Below are 23202 nucleotides of genomic sequence, written 5' to 3'. Positions count from 1 at the left end.
AGTGATCAAGGAAACTGAAAATTAAATGGGAAAATTAATCTGCAAAGATAAAGATACAAAATTCTGCCAAGGTTTTCAGATTCCTTATCCTTATCTTCAGAAAGGGGAGTAATTAGAGAAAACATAGTATTATTATATGTGAAAGGGCTGAAAATCATTTGTACTTGCTAAGCTCATGGTGTTGATTAATGCTGGCCAATACAGAATAAGACCAATGAGTTTATTAAGGAAATTAAACTGAAAAATTCATACAAATATACAACATTTATCACCAGTAAAAGCACAGTATAAGACAAAAGGAATTTGCTTGATATATGCAGATTAATGAGAGCATTTTAGAGAGGAAAATATGTCATCTCAGTAAAAAAAAAAAAAAAAAAAAAAAAGCTTTCTGTTTTGGACATCATTGCTTATTTCCAGTATCCGGCAAGAGCACAGCTTTCTTCATCGGGAACACTGATTCAATCGACCTTTTTGTCTGAGGTGCCCTCCTCATGGTTCTCGGGGCTGACTTTATTACTAGCAATAGACCGGGCTGTCTGAACTTCATCTGGCAATGAAAATACATGGCAAGTCTGGAGGTCTAAGTACGTTGTAAATATCTTGGCATATTCTGGGTGCTTTAGGGCAAAACTTTTGAATTCCTCTAGAAGAAAGGGGGAAAAATCAGTTAGTTAGGGTGCTTCTTTGGGCATGTTGAAACTTAACAAAAGGTCTAAATCATGCAATTATTGCAGAATTCTGTTACTCAACTCAAAAACCTGCTGATGAGAATATAAAGTGTACAACTTCTCTGTAAGAGGCTTTCCAACATTTAATCTAGTTGTAAATATACATTTTTAATGTCTTGCTAGTTCTACTTTGAGTTATACAGCCTATGGAAATTAAGAATTGCACCTGGGAGACATATATGAAAATACTTATAGCAACATCATTCCTAACAGGGAAAAAAGAAAATGGCACCACAATGAATACAATTGTAGCATATTCATGGAGCATAATGACTGCAATGAAAATGAACAAACAATGATGATAAATTTATTACTATATACACTGAGTGGAAAATGCCAGATACAAAAGAACACAGATTACAAGAGTTCATTCATGTGAAGTTCAAAAACTTAGACAAAACTCAAACATATCAACACTTATTTTAAAAAATACTTAAATACCTCAAAGTGTTTTGTTGTTGTTTAATTTGGACTTTCATAGTATTAGGGGAAGGGAGAGATACTGTGTATTCTTAAAAGAAAAAGTTGAACTAGAAAAACTAAACTAAACTCTGGTCACTGGTAGACGGCCAGACTGCCCACATCCTAGTGGATGGTTCCACACCCATATGCGTATGTGCAGAGCTAACTGGGCTCAGTGGATTATTTGCCAAAAAGGAAGTAATGTTGAGAAGGAGATATACTGAGAGGGCCTGGAGGGAGTTAGAGAAAGATAACATAAGAGGTGGCTATGATAAAACAAACTATATATACATGTATTCATTTTTCAAATAAATGCATTATTTATGATCAGAATATATCACGTGGAAAAAATTTAATTAAAAAAAAAAAGAAACAAAAAAGAAATTTCCTGGGACTGGTGACATGGCTCAGCAGTCAAGAGCTCTTGTTCTTGCAGAGGATCTGGATTTGCCTTCCAACATCCACACGGCAGCTCACAGTCATCTGTAACTTTAGTGCCAGGAGGTCTGTTGTCCTATTCTAACTTCTGTGGGCATCAGATATGCATATGGTCCATAAACATCCATATAAGCAAAAGACTCCTACACATAAAATAAATAAATCTAAAAAAAAAAATGTAATACAATTCTCTAACAGATTGGTTAAGCTGACAAAAGTATGGCCAAATACAAATAATTTAAATGTAATTAAAATTATTATCTTCCAAGGAACACTGTCAAAATTTGGTAGTTCTGGGGCTAGAGAGATGGCCCAGTGGTTCCCAACACACATATGTTGGCCCTCTGTATGTGATTACCTAAAAGAGACTATGGGGCAGACAAAATGCCAGCAACTACATACAGAATAAGGGAAGCATGTGATCTGATTTCCCCCATCCCATGAGCTCTAATAAGCCAAACCTCTGTGAACACTGTCAGGGCAGTGTACTTAGGTAATTAGTGTCTCTCCAGCCAGAGGGGAAAGGTTGGGGAAGATAAACCAGCCCAGCATCCAGGACCACATCAAAGCCAAGCAGTTAACAATCACCTAGGCCTCTGCACAGAGGTATGTTTATTGAAGACTACACTGGGAAACACAAGGAAAGTGATTCACCACCATTGTTTTGATATATGGTCTTAAACCATCCGGATGGAGGAGAAGCCAATATCTATACCACAATACCACAGGCCTTCTTTTGTCATTGTCACTCGCTCATGGGGGTTGCTCTAGGATGACAAGGGCAAGTCTCAGTAAATCACTTAGCTACTACTGTGGTCAGTGCCTTGGTCCATACTCCTCCAGTGCAGTCACAGCCTAGCTCAATGAGCCTATTCAGGGTAGCCTGGCCACACTCACAGCAGAAATGAAAGGCACCGACATGTACTCAATGGTACAGGCTCTAACACCAGACTCTTAGACTTTGAATTCTGGCTCTGATAATCGTGGCTAGTCTTCAGAAAGTTACTTAAGTCATTTGTTCATTGCCAAACACAGATGTGGAAAAAATAAAACAAAACGGGATATTTTTTAAACAAGTTTATACACACAAAACATAAAAGAGTACCTTGTGTGTAAGTCTTCAATAATTAGCTATTACTATCACCACCATAATAACATTACAGTTGTTATCATCATTGCTATTACCAATAGTTAGCCAAGGGAAACACATCCATCTGACTCTCAATTAATAGCCCAGATGCTCTTCTCATAAATGAGTGGGGATTGGGATTGCCTACTCACCATAGGAAACAGAGTCCCCTTGGGCAATTTCCCTGAAGAGACCAGAAACATCAAGGTCGGGCACTCCAAGAGAAGCCTGTAGAATGGTGCAAAACTCCTGCTCTGTTATGTAGCCATCTTCATCAACATCAAAGAGCTGCAAGGGAAACAACACACAGGGGTGGGCCTAAAGCCTACTGTATTCAATTTTAGTGTAAAATAATGACTTTAATGAAGGAAAAAGTTATTGTACAATATATATGCATATATACATACACATATGCACATAAAGTATGCATGTGTGAGAATGTGCAGCAAGAGAATGGTCTCTGCTACTATTATAAGACTTTAACACCTATAGCAGTTTGGTAGTGAAAAGAGACAAAGTTAGAATAGGGGCCATGCCAATAGTACATATTAAAAGGCATGGGAGCCCTCGAGGGACATGATGGATCTTACCTCTTCACAAAGGCTGTCATTACAGCAGCCTCTCATAGTAAAGAGATGTCCCCAGAAGATAAAAGGAATGTGAGGTGAGTCTCTTGGACTTAGATCCACAGACTGATGGAGAAGCTAGAAACTGATGACAGTGGATTGGTATGGTCCCACCTAATACTTTCGAGTGGAAGTGGTATAATCCCATATATTCTGAAGGGGACCTTTGAAACAGACTGTGTAGGACAAGATGGGGGCTGAAGACTTTTCCAAGCAAGAAAACCAAGCAAGGCTAGGGTAGACACCCAGGACATGACGGGCAGTCTGTACAAGCAGCACAGACAGAAGTTGCAGAAAGGGTTGCAGTGATGGGGAGGGGCCAAAGAGGCAGAGATTTCTAGCTGGGTAACTGAGGAAGAACAGTTCTAAAAACTACTGCCAAATGAGACAGAAGTTGGACCTAGAGAAGTTAAGTTTGAGTTAGAGGAGGTGAGGGGAGAGAGAGGGGAGAAGGAGGGAGGGAACAGAGAGGAAAGGAAAGGAGTTAGGAAAAGGAAGAAAGGAAAACAGACAGGAAGGAAGGCAGAAAGAAAGAAAAAAGGGAGAAGGAAGGAAGGAAGGACGAATCAGCTATGAGCTCAAGAGCTTATGAAATTCCAGGTAGAAGAAATTCAGGCAAGAACTGAAACCACGGGTTGTGCAGTGCATCTTGTCTGTAGAGAAGATACGGAGTAAAGCCAGAGCCCTGTGACAGCCATCATTGAGATGTGTGGACAGAAGAGGAACTGAGAGTTAGAAGCTGTTAGACTATTGTGCGTCAACTGCAGCTAACAGTGGGTTTTAATAGAACAGACTTGACAGTAGTAACAGACAACAGACTATGTCATGCGAAGACCAAGGGGAACAAACTATTTTCTAGATATGATAATTAGGAGATAGAGAAGCTTCCAGTTTCAGAGAACCAAAAGGGAAGTGGTAATGAGAATCAAGGGACAAACAAGTGATTCTCAATGACAACTAGCATGGGCATTTCTGAGAAGTTACAGAATAAAGGGCAGGAAACAATGAGCTAACACCAACCATAAATGGTGATTATACTTATAGGTGGAAAGAAAACAGTGGGCTGGGGAGGTTAAAAGTCAGACAGGGAAAGAGGAATAAATGATGGATAAGGAATAATGAAAATCCTCTCTGGGTAGTAAGAAGTTTTAATTAGAATTTATTCTTTACAGGCACTGATCGAGGGTATCAAGTTCGTTAATGCTCGCAGTATGCTTTGCCAACAGGTGCCACTCTCAGCCCTCTTAGACATGTGGCAGCTGAGACCCAATGAAGGTAGGTAGTTCTGTCCCAGGGATACAACCTGCTAATGGCAGTTAGCAAACGCTGGTGTTCAGCACTGAGAGGCCCAAAAGCTTGAAATCTCTATTTCAGACAAAACATTAGATCAAAGATATGGAAAAAGTGGCATTGCTAAGCTCTGCTAATCATGGAAAGAAATGCAAGTGGATATTTAACAGTGGGTGAGAGGGAAAAAAATCCATAACTCCGACTTGGGATTCGTTACCCCAAGAAGGGAAGACAGACTTCTGACCCATTTTCTGGTGTTGAGCTTTTAATAGGCAGAGGGGGTGGGGGAGATGGCTGCAAATAGAGAAGTGAATTGACAGGTTTTCATAAACTGTAGATTACGGGTCCCTTATGTATCTTAGATTTCTTTACACAGCATCTGGCAGGGTTCAGCAGAGACTAAGTTAGCTGTACGTGCTTACCACAGAAAAGGAGGCAACAGAATACTAACTACTATGAAAAACATATTACTAACTGAAAACAAAACAAAAAAATGTCAAAATATTCACAAAGCATCCTAGAAAAGTAGCTGTAGAGAACTAGTGTGAGCTAGATGTGGTGGCCTGTACTGGTAACCCTAATGCTCAAAGGGGCCAAGGTAGAAGTACTTCAAGTTTGAGTTAGCCTGGGCTACAGAGTGAGGCCTTGTCTCAAAAAAAAAAAAAAGAAAAAAAGAAAAAAGAAAAAGAAAAAGAAAAAAGTAGATAAATAAATATATAAAGAGAGAGAGAGAGGTAAATAAAAACAAGTGTAAAGCATGACCCTTGTCATAGAGAAAAATGAGCTAATTATAGACTTAAGTCTTCCTTTCTTCCCTCTTCCATCTTCAAACCACGGTTTAGGACGGTCGAGATTTTCATGATTTCTTTAAAAATAGTAATTACTGTGATTAAGGACCAACTTTTCTATTGGGTCTTTCATTGGCAAACCAAAAGTGACCATTTGCTCTGCTAACCATGTAATTATGCATACAACCCCAAGACAGAAACAGAGATGTCTGGATTGGAATAAGTTAGTTCTATGCGTCATTTTAGGGTTTTTTGATGGGTAAGTCTAAAAGCTGAAGGTTTGAAATTTTGGGAAAGTGTCTGGCCTCTGCATCATTCTAACTGTTAAGCACCAATCACTCAGGTTCTTTACATCCACTTTGCTCAGTTTAAAGCAATCTGCAATAGAAAAATGCCCTCATGGGTACTTCCAACAATGATTTATTGTTTAAAATCATCCCTGGTGGCCTCTGAAACACACACACACAAAGTAGTCTTGGCCAGAGAAGTTTTTAGGTAGTAGAGAAAGGGAAAGGCTTGTTGGAGCCACAGTAGGGACTCTGTCTCAGAGACAGCGGGGGGGGGCGAGGGGGGAGAAAAGGAGGAGATGGGAGAGGTCACTGATTTATGCTACATGGAAGCTGAGGCTGTTGCTGTACAAGTCAGAGCACCCAGCTTGGCAAGGCCAGAAGGGAGATGAAGGCAGTGTCTCAGTTGAGAGATGCCCCAAGGACTTAGAATTCCACGGGAACAGTGATGAAACATTAATGATGAAGCAGCTCCATTTTCAGGACCCGCGCTTTGGTGTACAGCATGCAGGGGTAGCTTACAGCATGTGTGAGTGGTGTACAGCATGAATGAATGGTGTACAGAATTAATGAGGGGCATACAGCATTGTGAGCAGCATGCAGCATGAGTAAGTAGCAAGTGTGGTCTGGAATGTCACAATACACATTATCTTCAGGCTTTGCTGGGTATAAGAACGATTTTTCCCCTCTAACTTAAATCCCTGCAGTACACTGAAAATATGTTGGCTAGCACAGTAAGATAAGCAGGGTAGAAACTTGGGACATTTATGATGACGTTGCCCTGACATCACCACACAAAATAAACTCCAGCACCAAAGTCCCACTCAAATGTCCTAACAGATGCAAAAACAAGGACAGACCAGAACTTTCCAGATGAATTAGGATGCAGGGCAAGGAGTGATATTTATTTATAAATCTTACTTCAGGACTTCAAAAGAGGGCTAGAAAGAAATAACATTAATTTGCTAAATCACTGGTCTCTCTTCGATCTGGATGCTCACATCTAGGCTGCTTCCATTGCTGTTTAAATGGATGCCCGTGTTTTCTTTATTCTCGGTAGCAATTGACTTAATCACATTATCCCCCTGAACATGTCACAGCAGATCTATAAACTCGGGGAACAGATTCACTGATTTTTTCAAATAATGGAGTTAGAGTCAACACATATTTCCAAGGCCAAAAGAGATGCGGTCAGTGGGATTGGCAGTACCTTAAATGCCACCTGGATGATCTCTTCTGTGTTGGCAGGGTTGCATAAGACAGCCAGGCCGATCACATACTCTCGGAAGTCAATACTGCCATCGTTATTCTGTGAAAAGATAGCCATCGGTTAGGAAGGCACTATTGAATTAGTGTTAATCACACAAGGGAAAGCAGAAGCATGCTGTGTAGCACTGCATCATCACACCCTGGGACACTGTGAAGGGAAGTTTCCTGAGAAGGACAGTAAGGGGAGGGCTACTCACTGCCCGTTCAGGAGGCAGAACATGTTATATCCAATAATAACTATAAATACTCACCTCCAGGCCATGTAAAGTGACCCACCAACACTCAGTGTGGGTTCCTAAGTTCACAACTGCTTTGATGAGGACCCTTCAGGGGAACAGAGACTGGCACTTTAATCTTTAGTGGGAATAAAGCTTTGGGTCCATGGTGAAAATGGCCTTGCCAAGATGGCCAGCACCAGAGGATTCCTGAAAGGTCCTGGAAGGCTAATAAACAACCCTTTGCTGTTTATTAACACAGAAAGTAAAGACCGAGGAAAAAGATGAAACTGAGGCATTAATCAAGATGCATTCTTTAGTTTTCTGGCTTAATTTGGAATTAACCAGGAGCTGATGTGGCAACCCCAACAACCTCTTAGGGATTTGTGATCCCAGAAGCACCTATACTTTGGAGTCAGTGAAAACCAAACACAACTAGCATGATTCAGTGTAGAAGGAGTGTCATGATGACCACAGAAAACATAGGACAGGTGGTTCCAACCCAGGCTGGCATACTCATTAACTATCAAGGGAATGAGAGCTTACAATCAAGAGGAAATACAAAAATGAGGCTTGGTGGTACCCACCTTTAATCCCAGCACTCAGGAGGCAGAGGCAGGTGGATCTATGAGTTCAAGACCAGCCTGGTCTACATAGTGAGTTCCAGGACAGTCAGGGCTACAAGGTAAAACCATGACTTGAACAGAGAAGAAAAAGGAGGAGGAGAAGTAGGTCTGAACACAAAGGACAACTCTAGGAAGAGAGAACAGACACAAGAGGAAATGTAGGGAAATGAGATGGAGAGTGAAATAGAAAGACGGAGGAGGGGGAAGGTAATAGAAGTATAAGCAGAATCCCAGATGTGAGAATCATTTTGGCAGCACAACCCTCAAGTAATGAATCTCCTGATAAACTATGTACCAGGGACAGAGAGGTCAAAGCAATACTAAATTTCACCGGTTAGCAAAGGACACTTGACATCATCATGCATGGATCTTCATCTACACACCATCAGCAGGCACACTAGAGAAAGGGGAGAGTCTGTAAAAGCCCCCAAAATGGCAGATCGTTCTCAGTACACACAGTTTCTAGGGAAGTTTTCATCTGCCTCTCAAGAGCCAAACCTCAAAAAGCCAAATCATTGTCTTCATATTACTTTATCTTACTGCAGGGCAGAAACTAAAAGGAATAATAATTTAATTTCGTGTTCCCACCAGAAAAAGCAGAAACAGAGATTTTAAGATTTCCCCTAAGTATTAGGGTTTATTTCTAAGACAAAACCTAAAGTCATTCAACTTGTCTATTTGCCTAGAAACCATCTTGAGAATAACTATTTTTTTTTTTTTATTGTTGTAGATGCTGGATGCATCTACTTGAAGTGTCTAACTGATACCACATACACCAGGTCATCACCGCCACAGTGAACCACCATGGACACTTCAAAGAAGACAATGTATCAAGGAACACAATATGCTCCTTGTCATCACCATTTAATTCCTTACATGCTATATACAGTGGTTTGCCATGAACCCTAGACCCTGAGGAGCTTACTGAATCATAGGGAAATGGCTCAACATAGGTAAGCTTCCTATGCACTTGACTTTCCCTGAGCAATACAGGAGTCACGAATAATCAGTCCTCATGACACCATCAATCCTGTGTGCAACATGGGTCAAGCAAGCACCACATCTCTTTTTTGCAGAAATGAAAACGTAACAGACCCCTTCCTATTACCACTAGGAACAAGGCAATGAGCTAGCACCAAAATTTACATTACTACATGATGGCTAAGCATTCTTCAATGAACATTTTTTTTAATGATTGATGTGATTATATTATGGCAGACCCTTGACTCACATGAGGAAGAACATGTAATTTTTCTTTCTAGTATGTGAAGGAGGGAGAATCAGTATGGAAATTACTTGGAGAGATTATTTTATTGGATTAATAACATACTAGTGAGGCTCCTAAATCAGTATAATAAAATTTAGAACTGGAAGGAATTGTAGAAACTACTAATGAAACCAAGACAAGCATTTCATTTCAAGTTAATAAAACCCACTGTTTCTATAACTGCAATTACATCCAAGTAATTTGACCATCAATCATTTAAATTTAACACTGTGATGGAGTACATTTTTAAATGGGCCAAAAGTTATATGATAACACACATTCTTTTAATTTTCATATTTTCAAGTAAGTTTTGTGATGTAAAGAAATTGTTCCATAAATCTATGGTAGTTTCCTTAAAATTTCCCCAGGGAGAATTATAAACTTAATGATAGCACCTGGTCTTAAAATTTATTTCATAGCTACATGTAAATGAAGAAATAAACCATTCAATGGAAGGACTTAGTCATTTCTCCATATCCCTTGCCAAGGCAGAGCTGAGAAATAGTTCAGAGTTAGCATCAAGGAGTTACACTGAGCCATTGCAAAAAGAAGCATGGCCAAGCTTCAGTGAGCTCCAGCTGTGGGTTTTGTCCCTTTCTTGGAGGTCAGTAGAGTTGAAAAAGAGTAAAGAAGGAGTCAGAGTGAGTCCAGTTATCCAGCACCTATTACCCATGCCCTGGCTTCTATGAGAAATGGGAAGTCCAGGTAACTTGTCCTTGTATTAGCTGTTTAAAATCTCAGGAGGGGACAGTTAAGAGAACTAGCTGCTCTTCCAGAGGACCCAGGTTCAATTCCCAGGACCTACATGGCAGTTATCTGATGCCTTCTTCTGGCCTCTGTAGGTACTACACACATATGGTGCATTAGACATACACACCATAAAACATTCAAACACATGAAAATAAATTTTAAAAAAAATCTCAGGAGGAATAAATAGCCTGATTCTCAGGCATCAGTTTGTCAAGGCTGTTTCACAATTTAATGTGTTTAATATATTTTACCATTTAGAATAAGATTTTTTAAAGTAAGGTTTTCAGTCTTACAAGACTTAAGGATATGATTTTGAATGCATCTTACATGGGTTAATTCCAAAGGATATTTTTTCTTTTTCTCTTTGTTGTGTAATGATTGATATAATTTTTGTGAATGAGAGTAACATTCAAAACATTACCATAAAACACAATCTACTTGTCTGCCTTAAATCTTCACCTCTGATGACATACCTTGTCCTGAGAAACACTAACATTGTTTGTCTCAGTTTTAAAATAAAAAGTCAAGGACAAGCGTTCTAATTACTTGGATATTCCAACTGAGAGTATATCTCTACCATCTACATGAGAATACTGCCAATTTTACTGTAATTAAACTATGCTAATACACTTAGCATTATATATAAGCACTTTCAAATAATAATTCTCAAATTCAAATCACATTCAGTAGGGGGCTCCTATGAAAGTAAAGCATTAAAACTAAAATACATTCCTAAAGTGACCTTCAAGATGAGATACACATTATGAATGTTTTTTTGGAAGTTTCTTGCATTTGTATATACAGCACATTTGATTGTAGTGGATGCAACAAGATAAAGTTATCTTTAAAGTTATATGCAGTTTTCTTGAAGTGTCAATTTGTAGGCAATACAATTTCATATATTCTTCTCGTTATCAGCTTACTACCTTGATTGTATTTAATGTCAGTGCCTCGCTGATGATGGAGTGGATGAATCTGTAAGTAGTTTTCCATATGGAAATGGATAATTTTTTGCTTGGGTATTATAGGGGATGAGATAGGGTCTTGGGTAACTAAAGCTGGTCTAAGTTCACTAACTACATAGTCAAGGCTGGACTTGAACTCCTGACCCCAGGCCTTTGTCTCAAGTGTAAGATCAGACATGTGACTCCATGCCCAGTGACATGGCACATTTTTTTTTTTTTAGTTTGCAAATTAATACTTTCTCTAACCTTGAAATGAAACTTTAAAAGTTAAATACTGAATGAAAACCAGTCATTGTTCGAGCTGTTGGTTCTATATAATAGCCAACGATTTGCTTTTCTAGTATCTGTGATAGTGACTGGAGTTATTTAGATACAATTTATATGAATATAGAAGACAACAGAAGAGAAACTTGGGTGGTTTCTGGATATTGTTCACGTACTTGTTAGAAGAGAATTGTGAGATGGGTATTCCTTAGCTGGAGGAATGAGGGAAATACTTATTGCCACTTCTAGGATGTGATGACAGCCTTAACTTTTATATGACATTTGTGATGAAATTTGGAGTGAAAATATAAGCTCTGCATTGTCCTTTCCACAACCACAATGTGGAAATCAAATCAGAAACATATTCTGAGTCCTGACAGACATCTTGGCAGTTTTCTCCCTTTGCTGGCTACTTTCCCACTCCGTGTCTGATGTTCTCCTGGATTTATTCTACAATAGTGAGGCTGATATGAATGTGTGGTTGCTGGCACTGCTAACATACCCACAGCTGGTCTAAGCAGACTATCAGACCAAGTTAAACTACATATTCCTTTAACAAAGTAGATGTGATCTCGATGCTTGGCTCAGTTCAGAATTATGTGTGTGGTAGTTCATAAATACTAAATGATGGTGGTGATGGTGTACACAGTGGCCAAATGCCATCCTCTCCGGACATCACTGAGGCTTTCTGACATGAGCTCCAGGCCTGCTAAGAGGACAGCTACATCAGAAGGACTCTCCTAAGGGGCCCAGAATGGAAAGAATGCAGTAAACATCACAGAGAGTGAAAAATACTGAAGACTGTGGAATGGATGAACAAAGTTGCAACCAAGCCTCTTATGGTCCTGGGTTTTGCTTACTTAGTTGTAACAAACAGCTTGTACCAAAAAATAAAATCAGGTTAAGAGCTATATATCAGAAAGACATGGTGGCAGGTTCTTCCTATTCCTATTTTCCCTTTCTTGAAAGGAGGCAGCACTGACTCACCTGCTTGGCAGCTCTGGCTGAGACAGACAGACTTGAAAACCACTGGGAGACAGGCATAATCTAAAGCGTTTAAGTCCTTCAGCTCACTCAGCATTAGCTCAACCTGAAGAGACTCACTTCATCTGGAGTAGGGGTCAGTCACTTATTCCTGCAATGCTAAATTGCAACCAGGACCTCAAACCACTGCAAGAAAAGTCAGCAATATCTGTTGTCTAGATGTTTCATATCCCACTTCACTGATTGCTAATTACGTGCTTTGCCTGTCGTGTACCCTCCCCCTCCCCCCTCCTCCCCACCCCTGCCTGCTGTTTCCAAAGATAAGCAAAAGAATTTTCCTTGATCTCAGGTAGGGCAAGATGGGACAGGAGCTGGCTAACATCACCCGGGTGTGCCTGATTTTGTACCAAGTAAACATAAGAGTGATCATCTGGGCTCATTAGGCAAGCTAAAGACATTTTGAACAACAGGAATACCTTTTTTATCATTCCCAGTCCTTGATTCTGTTTGTCTCACTAGAAAACAGCTAAAGGACTCTAGACTTTTAGGTGGGTGCTCTCTATTTTTATAAAATGGTACCCCTAGATAAAATTGCCTACTCTCACATTTTGAACCCATTGTTATACAATACAGTAAGCTCTCTGGAAAGTATACTTCTTTATGCTACAAAGACAAGATGTGAAATTTTGAATAGAACAGAGTCATAATTTAACCTTTCCTTCTCAACTTCTCAAGGGGGAAAAAATCTACCCACTGATGTGTTCTTGATTTATTCCAGGATTGTAAGCAATGCAAAAATCCATTCACCAATAAGTAACAACCTTTCCAAGTCAACCAGTATCTCCTTGTCACATATACATGTCTCTACATTTGTCTCTGGACAAACCACTCAGAAGACTTTTGTCCAAAATTAGTTTTAATTAAGCAGTATAGTGTAGCTATTCAGCAACATACAGCATTACACAAGACCCCCGCCCTCCCCAGGAAATAGTGCTGTTGGGTTGGAATGTGAGTTGTGGTGCACACAGCAAGACTTTCTACTGTCCTGTCCTCCACAGCGGGTCTCACCCTCTCTGCCTCCACTTCAGGAATACATGGTCAGCTGCAGCCACTCTCGGAGGGACACCTGAATCAGGCCATCCGCATCACGGTCCAGGGACTTGAATGAGCGAAACATGGCGTCCAGACGGACCAGGCAGCTGATGAAGTTGTTAAAATCCATACTGCCATCATCGCTAGTATACCGGCGGACAACCATTTGGTAAAGTTGCTCGTTTAGCTGGAAGCCTGCAGCCTGCACAGCCCTGTGCAGCTGGGAGCCTCTAAGAGAGCCCGAATGGTTGCTGTCACAATTCTTGAAAACGCACTGCCATTTCTTGATGTTGTTCCACAGGTATTTAAACTCCTCAAAGCCCAACTTCCCTGTCGTGTCACTGTCCATGACAGATACAATGCTCCTGCAAGTGTCAAGGCTGAAGCCATCGGTCTTCAAATCCTTGTGCTTAGAAAGAACTTTGTTGAGAATATTCATCAGGTCATGGGCACCCACCTCCATGTCGGGTCCAGCCAGCTGTGCAAACTGGTGCCGAAACCGCCTGACTTCCTCACTTTCTGAGGCCTCCACGGTAGTGAAATGCCGCTGCTGCTGGGGAGGCGGCTCTGGGACATACTGAGCTGCAACAGCCTCGCTGATAAAATTGACAATTCCTCCAATGATCCCTCCGATGTTGCCTCCACCTCCTCTTCCCTGGCCGCCTCCTTCAAGAAGTCCTCCAAGGGCCCCCCAAGACCCCCGATCTGCCCCTTCCAGGATTGCCTTTGCCAGAAACATGCCTGCTAAAATCCTGGAGATGCTTTGGGAGAGACCTGCAACAGAGTCAGTGTAGTACACATGTGGAAAAACTGGCTTTTCTGTACCTGCTTAGAACTGCACCACACCCCTGAGATGTTTCATCTCCAACTCAAGTTGCTGAATTCCGCTGGGTCCTAGCACTAGCCATATTTTCAGGGGACTCAATGAAGTTATTTTTCCATGTCTTTAGACGTTCCACATTAGAACAGTATTTTAAATAGAAAATATAAAACTATAAATTTCTATGGCATTGTGATCTTCCTTTTATTAGCACCCAAAAAGGACATGAAATTTCTTCACAGGAGAGAAGGCAAGTTGACGCAAATCAATAACTTCTTAACCAAGGAATAGTTCTGCAGGGGTCGAATTCGAGAACTCTTAGCATTTAATACAGAAGTTCTCTGTCCTTTAAGGTTTCCAGAATCCAGTTTTTAAGAACAACTTGGTAGGGGGTCTTCTTCAGTCAAAGTCTCCAGATCCTACCCTCAGGAGTTCTGTCCGGAGGTCAGCTATAGGGTCCATAATTAATACTTTTGGGATCTCTTTGAGGCTTACACTTATATAAAGACTACACTATATATGTATACATCTCTGGATCCCTGGTGCTGTGAGCTGCTGATGTGGGGTCAGAGGTGAACTTCTTCTCCCTAAGAGAAGGGTGCACCTCTAGCTCACAGTGTGGATTTTCTTATTTAAATGTTTGAAGGAATTCACCAGTGAAGCCATATGGCCCTGGCTCTTTCTTTGTAAACAAGTTACTGACTTAGGTCCAAACTTAATTTCTTTGGGGCTAGAGGGATGGCTCTGCACTGTTCCTGCAGGGAACTCAGGGAACTCAGGGAACTCCTATAAGTGACAATCTCCTTTAACTCCAGCTTCTGGGGATCTGATACCCCTTTAGGGCCTCTGTGGGCACTGTCGGCATATACACATAAACACATATGTGCTTGCACATACATACAGTTACAAATCAAATATTTTTTTTAAAGGCTGGCTCATTGGGTCATTAAAAGAACCTTGGGTTTCACCTGATTATTTATAAGAATTTTTCCATTTTGTCTAAGTTATCCAGATGCATGGCATATGGTTGCTCATAGCACTAATTGCTATTTCTATAAAATTAGCACGTATGGTTTTTCTACTGTTTTCATTCATTTGTCTGGCTTCTTTGTCTGTCATCTTCTTCTTCCATTCTTCAAATTTGATTATATATTTCTTTTTTTAAAAGATTTATTTATTTATTATGTACACAGTGTCCTGCTTGTATATATGCTACCAGACCACCATGGTGTGAGCCACCATGAGGTTGCTGGGAATTGAACTCAGAACCTCTGGAAGAGCAGCCAGTGCTCTTAACCTCTGAGCCATCTCTCCAGCCCCTTGATAATGTATTTCTAAGAAACATTTTCAGAAGTCAGTGTGTGATAGGTACATCTCAGACAATACTGAGAAAGCCTACCTTTGATATGTTACATCCTCCATGGCTCTTTGAAAGATCTATTGGTGAATTCAGAGAAAGATGGCTAGGACTTAACGATGAAATTATTATATCACTTAAGAACTAGGGAGACGGCTCAGTTAGTAAAATGTCTGTGGGTGAACACAGGGACCTCAGTTTGGATCTCTGGAAGTCATGTAAAAACTCAGGTGCCACAGCACATACCTGCAATACATCTCTGAGGAGACAGTGACAATAGGATCCCTGGGCCTGCTGGTCAACCAGTCTGGCCAGATCAGTGAATTTCAGGTTCAGTGAGAGACACTGTCTCAAAAAGTAGAGTAACTAAGGAAAACATCACCATTAACCTCTGGCCTCTACACTCACTCACACACACACACACTCACACAGTCATACTCATATAGTCACATATACACACAGCCACACTCACATACTTACATATACACAGATAGTCACACACACACACACACACACACACACACACACACGATTATTTTATCACTTAGTACCTAGAGAAAAGTGCAAATTCAAATCTGAAAAATGATAATTTTTCCAATGGTTCACTCCAATTTTATATGTATTGGGACATGGGCTAGGCAGTTAGGACACAAAGGACTGTTGAACTCAAAGTCAAGAAGATCATAAGGAATGACCACAAGTATAAGCTTGTGTCCATTTCTTATTGTGTCTATTATTAACACCAAACAATTAAATTTTTATAGATCACAGTTTGGTGTTAATATTTCATAAAATTCCCCTGGAAGGCAAAAACATATCCCAGATAAAGAAAAACTCAGAAAAGTCAGCACTAAGTGAAGATCATTCAGGTAATGTGTTTACAGTGCATTACCAAACTAGCAAAGTTGCCAAAAGAACGTAATGAATTCTGCCAAGACAAAGAAAAGGGGAGCATTACTACAGGAGAGATAATACATATTGCATATGGCTGACTACAGATGGAGTCATCCTCCAAATGTAATGATACAAAAGGATGGCATAGCAGAAACACAGGGAACCAAGGGACGTGGGGTATTCAAGAGGTAGTAAATAGCGCAATGTGATGAGAGTCTGTTTACAAGTGTGAAAATGAGAAAGCAACAAATCAGAATTGAATTGGAAAGAATCTTGTACTACCATGTAATAGGGTCCACTATGGGTGGTTTCTAGAGAACCACCCATAGCTCAAAGTGAAGTCAAAAGGAGAACAGATGTGAAATTACTATAGAACTGTACAACTCTAGAACAGTGAATGTGCTGGTGACTTAGAAGAGAATGGTAGCTAGAGAATCTCAATCTCTCCCTTCCTTCTGAGTACCACTATATAACCCATGAAGACCTTGAAATTTCAATGCTTCTGCTTCAGCTCTGGAATTCTTGGGTTACAGGTATATGCCACCACACCCAACTAAAATCATCATCATCATCAATGTTATTATTTTAGGTCTTGGAACAATGTCTTCAATATCTTGTCTATTTCAACCATATCCAATAACTGACCTTATTTTTAGGGGTGCAATTAAATTACTTCTATGAACACCAAAGGACAAATGTTGTCCTTAACTATGTAGGGGAAAAGAACCAGAAATGACTGCCTTCCTTTTAACAGACTCATAAGGTGCACCGTGTCTCACACAGACTTAAATCTATTCACAAGGCTACTTTAGGATAAAAATCACATGAGCCTTTTAAATTTTTTCTTACTTTTTTACCTTTATTTTATGTGTATGGGTGGTTTGTTTGCATATATTTCTTTGTACCACATGCATGCAGTACCCACAGAAACTAGGAGAGAAAATCAGATCTCCTAACTGGAATTATAGTTGTGAGTTACCCTGTGAGTGCTGGTTATCAACCCTGAGTTCTCCAGAAGAACAGCCAGTGCTGTTAACCACTGACCCATCTCTATAGTTTTTTTTTTCATGTTTAAAATTAACTCGATAGCAGCTAGTATAATATAAAATGTACCTTACGAGTTGTTTTGTTATTTTGTTATATTATAAATTCCAATCATTATTTGGCTAACAGTTTGTCATAAATCATCACAGAATAAAATGCTATTACTAGATGGAGAAGCCTTTTCTTTAATGGCTCATTTAATCTTCTACAGTTATTTATTACAGCATTCATAACCTGAGTTACTATCTGGGAGGAAACCACCACTGCTAACCCTGGAGGAAAAGGATAGACCAGGCCACACCTAATAGAAAATGTAGCCCCAATGTGGGGGAAAGAGTTAGTGGGCTGAAGAGATAATAATATATGAACATTATTAGAATATTATTTCTAATAGCCCAAAGTGAGAACAACCTGAGTAGCAACCAACTGATGTGTGAATATTTGATACAAAGAAATACTAATGAGAAGTAAAACTGAATTAATCATTGATGCATACTCCATGGATGAATCTAAAACCGTGTTAACTGAAGAAGACAGGCACAGGGAATACATGTTGTGACATTCTTGCTATGTGAAATGTCCAGAAAACCCAAACGTGTAAAGACAAGAAACAGACTAGTACAGCCTAGGTTCTAGGAAAGAAGCATGTGAGGAAAACATTATGCATTGTATGAGGTGTAGAGAAATGTGCTGAAACTGACTGATAGTCATGGTTGCATAGCTTGGGAAATAAGCTGAGGGGGAAACTTGTATTCTTGAAATAAGTGAACAATGTGACTTTTAAGACATACCTTGCCCTTTGAGAGCACCCTTGGAGCTCTGATACACCCCCACCCATCCCAACCTCCAGCCTACCCCCCCCTACCCTGTGCCCTACCCCACCTACGGTCCTGCCGCTCTGGTTGAGCACTGGGACAGAGAGTGGAGCCAACAGTCCACCCTACTTGGGAGACCTCTCGGAGCAACTCCGAACAAAGGAGACCTGACTATCCACGTGGGACCACCTGTAATTTCCACCGGCTTGGTCCCTGACCCCGCCTCCAGTCCTCTCCTGGAGTCCCAGGCCCCTCCCAGAGATCCGCCTATCTCTGCGGGTCCACTTGGAGTTCCTGCAGGCAAGATCCTTGACCCACAAATCCGGGCCCCTGCCAAAGAACGAGGTCTCAGCTGGAGAGCGCCAGTTTCCAGTGAGATCCCACTACCCTGCAAAACCTTCTCAAGTTCCAGTCCAGCCCTCGTCCTCTTCTGCCGGCTATTGGCCAGAGAGAAGCCTCCTAGAGAGCTTGGACCACACAGAGATACAGACATTGAATCTTTGATCCACATAAGCCCATCTGGGAAGGACCATAGAGAGAGGGAAGAGACACCACCAACACCTACAGGAAGAAACTATGGGAAGAAGGCAATACAAGAGAACACCTAACAACAGAAAGACAAACATGACACCACCAGAATCTAGGGAATCTACACCAACTAGAATGGAACACAACAACAAAGCAGAGGAAGCAGAAGGGTACGACTTAAAAATCACCATCATAAAAATGATAGAGGCCCTCAAAGAAGATATGAGAAAATCCCTTAAAGAAATAGAGGAAAAAACAAACAAAAAAGTGGAAGAAAATGAACAAATTCCTTAAGGAAAGTACAGAAAGCCAAGAAAAAACAATTAACCAGGTGAAGGAAACGGTTCAAGATTTGAAAACCGAAATTGAGAAAATAAAGGCAACACAAATGGAAGGAAAGCTGGAAATTGAAAAGCTGGGCAAAAAATCGGAAACCACGGACACAAGCATAACCAACAGAATTCAAGAGATGGAAGAGAGAATCTCAGGCGCAGAAGATAAACTAGAAGAAATAGATTCATCGACCAAAGAAAACCATAAATCTAACAAATCCTTAACACACAATATCCAGGAAATGTGGGACACCATGAAAAGGCCAAACCTAAGAATAATAGGCATAGAGGAAGGTGAGGAAGCCCAGCTCAAAGGTGCTGAAAACATATTCAACAAAATCATCGAGGAAAACTTTCCAAATCTGAAGAAGGACATGCCCATGAAAGTACAAGAAGCATACCGAACCCCAAATAGGCTGGACCAAAGAAAAAAGACCCCTCGACATATAATAATCAAAACACCTAGCATACAGAATAAAGAAAAAATATTAAGAGCAGCGAAGGAAAAAGGACAGGTAACATATAAAGGCAGACCTATCAAAATTACACCTGACTTCTCCATGGAAACCCTCAAGGCCAGAAGGTCCTGGATAGATGTTCTAAAAGTATTAAGAGAACACGGATGCCAGCCTAGGCTACTATATCCAGCAAAACTCTCAGTCAATATAGATGGAGAGAACAAGATATTCAATGACAAAACCAGATTTTCCCAATATGTATCTACAAATCCAGCCCTACAGAAAGTATTGGAAGGAAAATTCCAACCCAAGGAAGGTAACTACGCCCACAAAAATGTAGGCAACAGATAATCCAACTACACCAGAAACCTAGGGAGAAGCAGAACAAATATATTCACAATACCACTGCCAACAACAAACCTAAATCAAACAACCATCAACAATCAATGGTCCTTACTCACCCTCAACATTAATGGTCTTAACTCACCTATAAAAAGACACAGATTAACAGAATGGATACGAAGACAGAATCCATCCTTCTGCTGCATACAAGAAACACATCTTAGCTCCAAAGATAGACATTACCTCAGGGTAAAGGGTTGGGAAAAGATTTTCCAATCAAATGGAAATAAGAAGCAAGCAGGCGTAGCTATCCTAATATCTAACAAGCTAGACTTCAAACCAAAACTAGTCAAAAGAGATGAAGACGGTCATTTCATATTCATCTCAGGAGAAATCCATCAACACAAAAGTCTCAATTCTGAACATCTATGCCCCTAATACAAAGCCACCCACATTCGTAAAAGAAACACTACTAAAACTCAAAGCTCATATAAAACCTCACACACTTATAGTGGGAGACTTCAATACACCACTCTCAACACTAGACAGGACCACAAATCAGAAACTCAACAAAGAAACAAAAGAATTAACAGAAGTTATGTCTCAACTGGGGCTAACAGACATCTATAGAACATTCCATCCAAAGACAAAAGAATATACCTTCTTCTCTGCTCCACATGGAACCTTCTCTAAAATCGACCACATACTAGGAGACATAACAAACCTCAACAGATACAAGAGAATAGAAATAGTCCCCTGTATCTTATCGGACCACCATGCTTTAAAATTGGAATTCAACAACAATACAAATAGCAGAAAACCTGCAAACTCATGGAAACTTAACAATGTGCAATTGCACCACTCCTGGGTCAAAGAAGAAATAAAGAAAGAAATTAAAGACTTTCTAATATTCAACGAGAATGAGGATACAACATACCCGAACTTATGGGACACCTTGAAAGCAGTGCTACGAGGGAAGTTCATTGCACTAAGTGCCCATATGAAGAAAACAGAGGATAGTCACATAAATGAATTAACAGCGCAACTGAAAACCTTAGAACAGAGAGAAGCGAATACACCCCGCAGGAGCAGACGCCAGGAAATAATCAACTTGAGGGCTGAAATCAACAAAATAGAAACCAGGAAAACAATACAAAAAATCAATGCAACAAAGAGTTGGTTTTTTGAGAAAATCAACAAGATTGATAAACCTTTATCCAAATTAACGAAAAAGCAGAGACAGAACATGCAAATTAACAAAATCAGAAACGAAATGGGGAACATAACAACAGACACAGAGGAAATCCAGACAATTTTCAGGTCATACTTCGAAAATCTGTATTCCACAAAAATTGAAAATTCAAAGGAAATGGACAAGTTTCTGGATAACTATCACTTACCAAAATTAAATCAAGAACAGACAAACAACTTAAATAGACCTATAACCCGAAATGAAATAGAAGTAGTCATCGAAAGCCTTCCAACGAAAAAAAAGTCCAGGGCCAGATGGATTCAGTGCAGAATTCTACCAGACATTCAAGGAAGAACTAATACCACTACTCCTCAAACTGTTCCACAAGATAGAAACAGAAGGTTTATTGCCAATCTCTTTTTATGAGGCCACAATAACTTTGGTACCCAAACCTCACAAAGACACAACTAAGAAAGAAAACTACAGACCAATATCCCTGATGAACATCGATGCAAAAATACTCAATAAAATAATGGCAAACCGAATTCAAAAATACATCAGAGAAATCATCCACCATGATCAAGTAGGCTTCATACCTGGATTGCAGGGATGGTTTAACATACGAAAATCTATCAACGTGATCCACCATATAAACAAACTGAAAAAGAAAAACCATATGATTATCTCCCTAGATGCAGAAAAAGCCTTCGATAAAATTCAACACCCTTTCATGATAAAGGTATTAGAGAGGTCAGGGATAACAGGAACATACCTAAACATAATAAGAGCAATATACAGCAAACCAACTGCCAACATCAAACTGAATGGAGAGAAACTTAAGCCAATTCCTCTAAAATCAGGAACAAGACAAGGCTGTCCTCTCTCTCCATATCTCTTCAATATCGTACTAGAAGTTCTAGCTAATGCTATAAGACAACAAAAGGAGATCAAGGGCATCCAAATTGGAAAGGAAGAAGTCAAACTGTCTCTATTTGCAGATGATATGATAGTTTACATAAGCGACCCAATAAACTCTACCAGGGAACTCCTACAGCTGATAAACACCTTCAGCAAACTATCAGGATACAAGATAAACTCAAAAAAATCAGTAGCCCTATTTTTTTCAGACGACAAAGAGGCAGAGAAAGAAGTCAGAGAAACATCACCCTTTACAATAGCCACAAGCAACATAAAGTATCTTGGTGTAACGCTTACCAAACAAGTAAAAGATCTATATAATAAGAACTTTGTGACTCAAAAGAAAGAAATTAAAGAAGATACCAGAAAATGGAAAGACCTCCCATGCTCTTGGATAGGTAGGATAAACATAGTAAAAATGGCAATCTTACCAAAAGCAATCTACAGATTCAATGCAATCCCCATTAAAATCCCACCACAATTCTTCACCGACCTTGAAAGGATAATAATCAACTTTATATGGAAAAACAAAAAGACCCAGGATAGCCAAAACAACCCTATACAATAAAAGAACATCAGGAGGCATCACCATTCCTGACTTTAAGCTCTACTACAGAGCTATAGTTCTGAAAACAGCCTGGTATTGGCATAAAAATAGACAGGTAGACCAATGGAATCGAATTGAAAATCCTGATATTAATCCACGCACCTATGAACACCTGATTTTCGACAAAACAGCTAAAATTATACAATGGGGCAAAGACAGCATCTTCAACAAATGGTGCTGGCACAATTGGATGAGGGTGTGTAGAAGACTGCAGATAGACCCATGTCTGTCGCCATGCACAAAACTCAAGTCCAAATGGATCAAAGACCTCAACATCAATCCAGCCACATTGAACCTCTTAGAAGAGAAAGTAGGAGGTACCCTTGAACAAATTGGTATAGGAGACCGCTTCTTGAACATAACTCCAGGGGCACAGACACTGAAAGAAACAATTAATAAATGGGACCTCTTCAAACTTAGAAGCTTCTGTAAGGCAAAGGACACAGTTGACAAGACCAAACGGCAGCCCACTGACTGGGAAAAGATTTTCACTAATCCTATATCCGACAAAGGGCTGATCTCCAAAATATACAAAGAACTCAAGAAACTAGTCAACAAAACACAAAATAACCCTATTAAAAAATGGGGTACAGAACTGAAGAAAGAATTCTCAATGGAGGAAATCAAAAAGGCTGAAAGACACTTAAGAAAATGATCCACATCCTTAGCTATCAGGGAAATGCAAATCAAAACAACTTTGAGATACCATCTT

General features: G+C 40.0%; 2 protein-coding genes across 2 annotated transcripts in view; both read right to left on the bottom strand.

Annotated features, from left to right (window-relative positions):
- Positions 1 to 206: 206 nt before the first annotated feature.
- The window catches only part of Lpcat2 (lysophosphatidylcholine acyltransferase 2), a 65828-nt gene continuing 42832 nt past the window's right edge, over positions 207 to 23202 (bottom strand). Inside the window, 3 exon segments of the mRNA XM_051195126.1 lie at positions 207 to 646; positions 2913 to 3048; positions 6962 to 7060. Coding sequence (XP_051051083.1) covers positions 462 to 646; positions 2913 to 3048; positions 6962 to 7060 — 420 coding nt within the window. The 3' untranslated portion in view covers positions 207 to 461.
- Capns2 (calpain small subunit 2) lies at positions 13104 to 13937 on the bottom strand. Its single transcript, XM_051195127.1, has one exon. The coding sequence runs from the start codon at positions 13920 to 13922 to the stop codon at positions 13176 to 13178; it is 747 nt and encodes a 248-aa protein (XP_051051084.1). The 5' UTR covers positions 13923 to 13937; the 3' UTR covers positions 13104 to 13175.

Source organism: Phodopus roborovskii, unplaced genomic scaffold, assembly GCF_943737965.1.
Source record: "Phodopus roborovskii unplaced genomic scaffold, PHOROB, whole genome shotgun sequence".
Classification (NCBI taxonomy): domain Eukaryota; kingdom Metazoa; phylum Chordata; class Mammalia; order Rodentia; family Cricetidae; genus Phodopus; species Phodopus roborovskii.
This window is presented reverse-complemented; position numbering and strand designations above follow the sequence as displayed.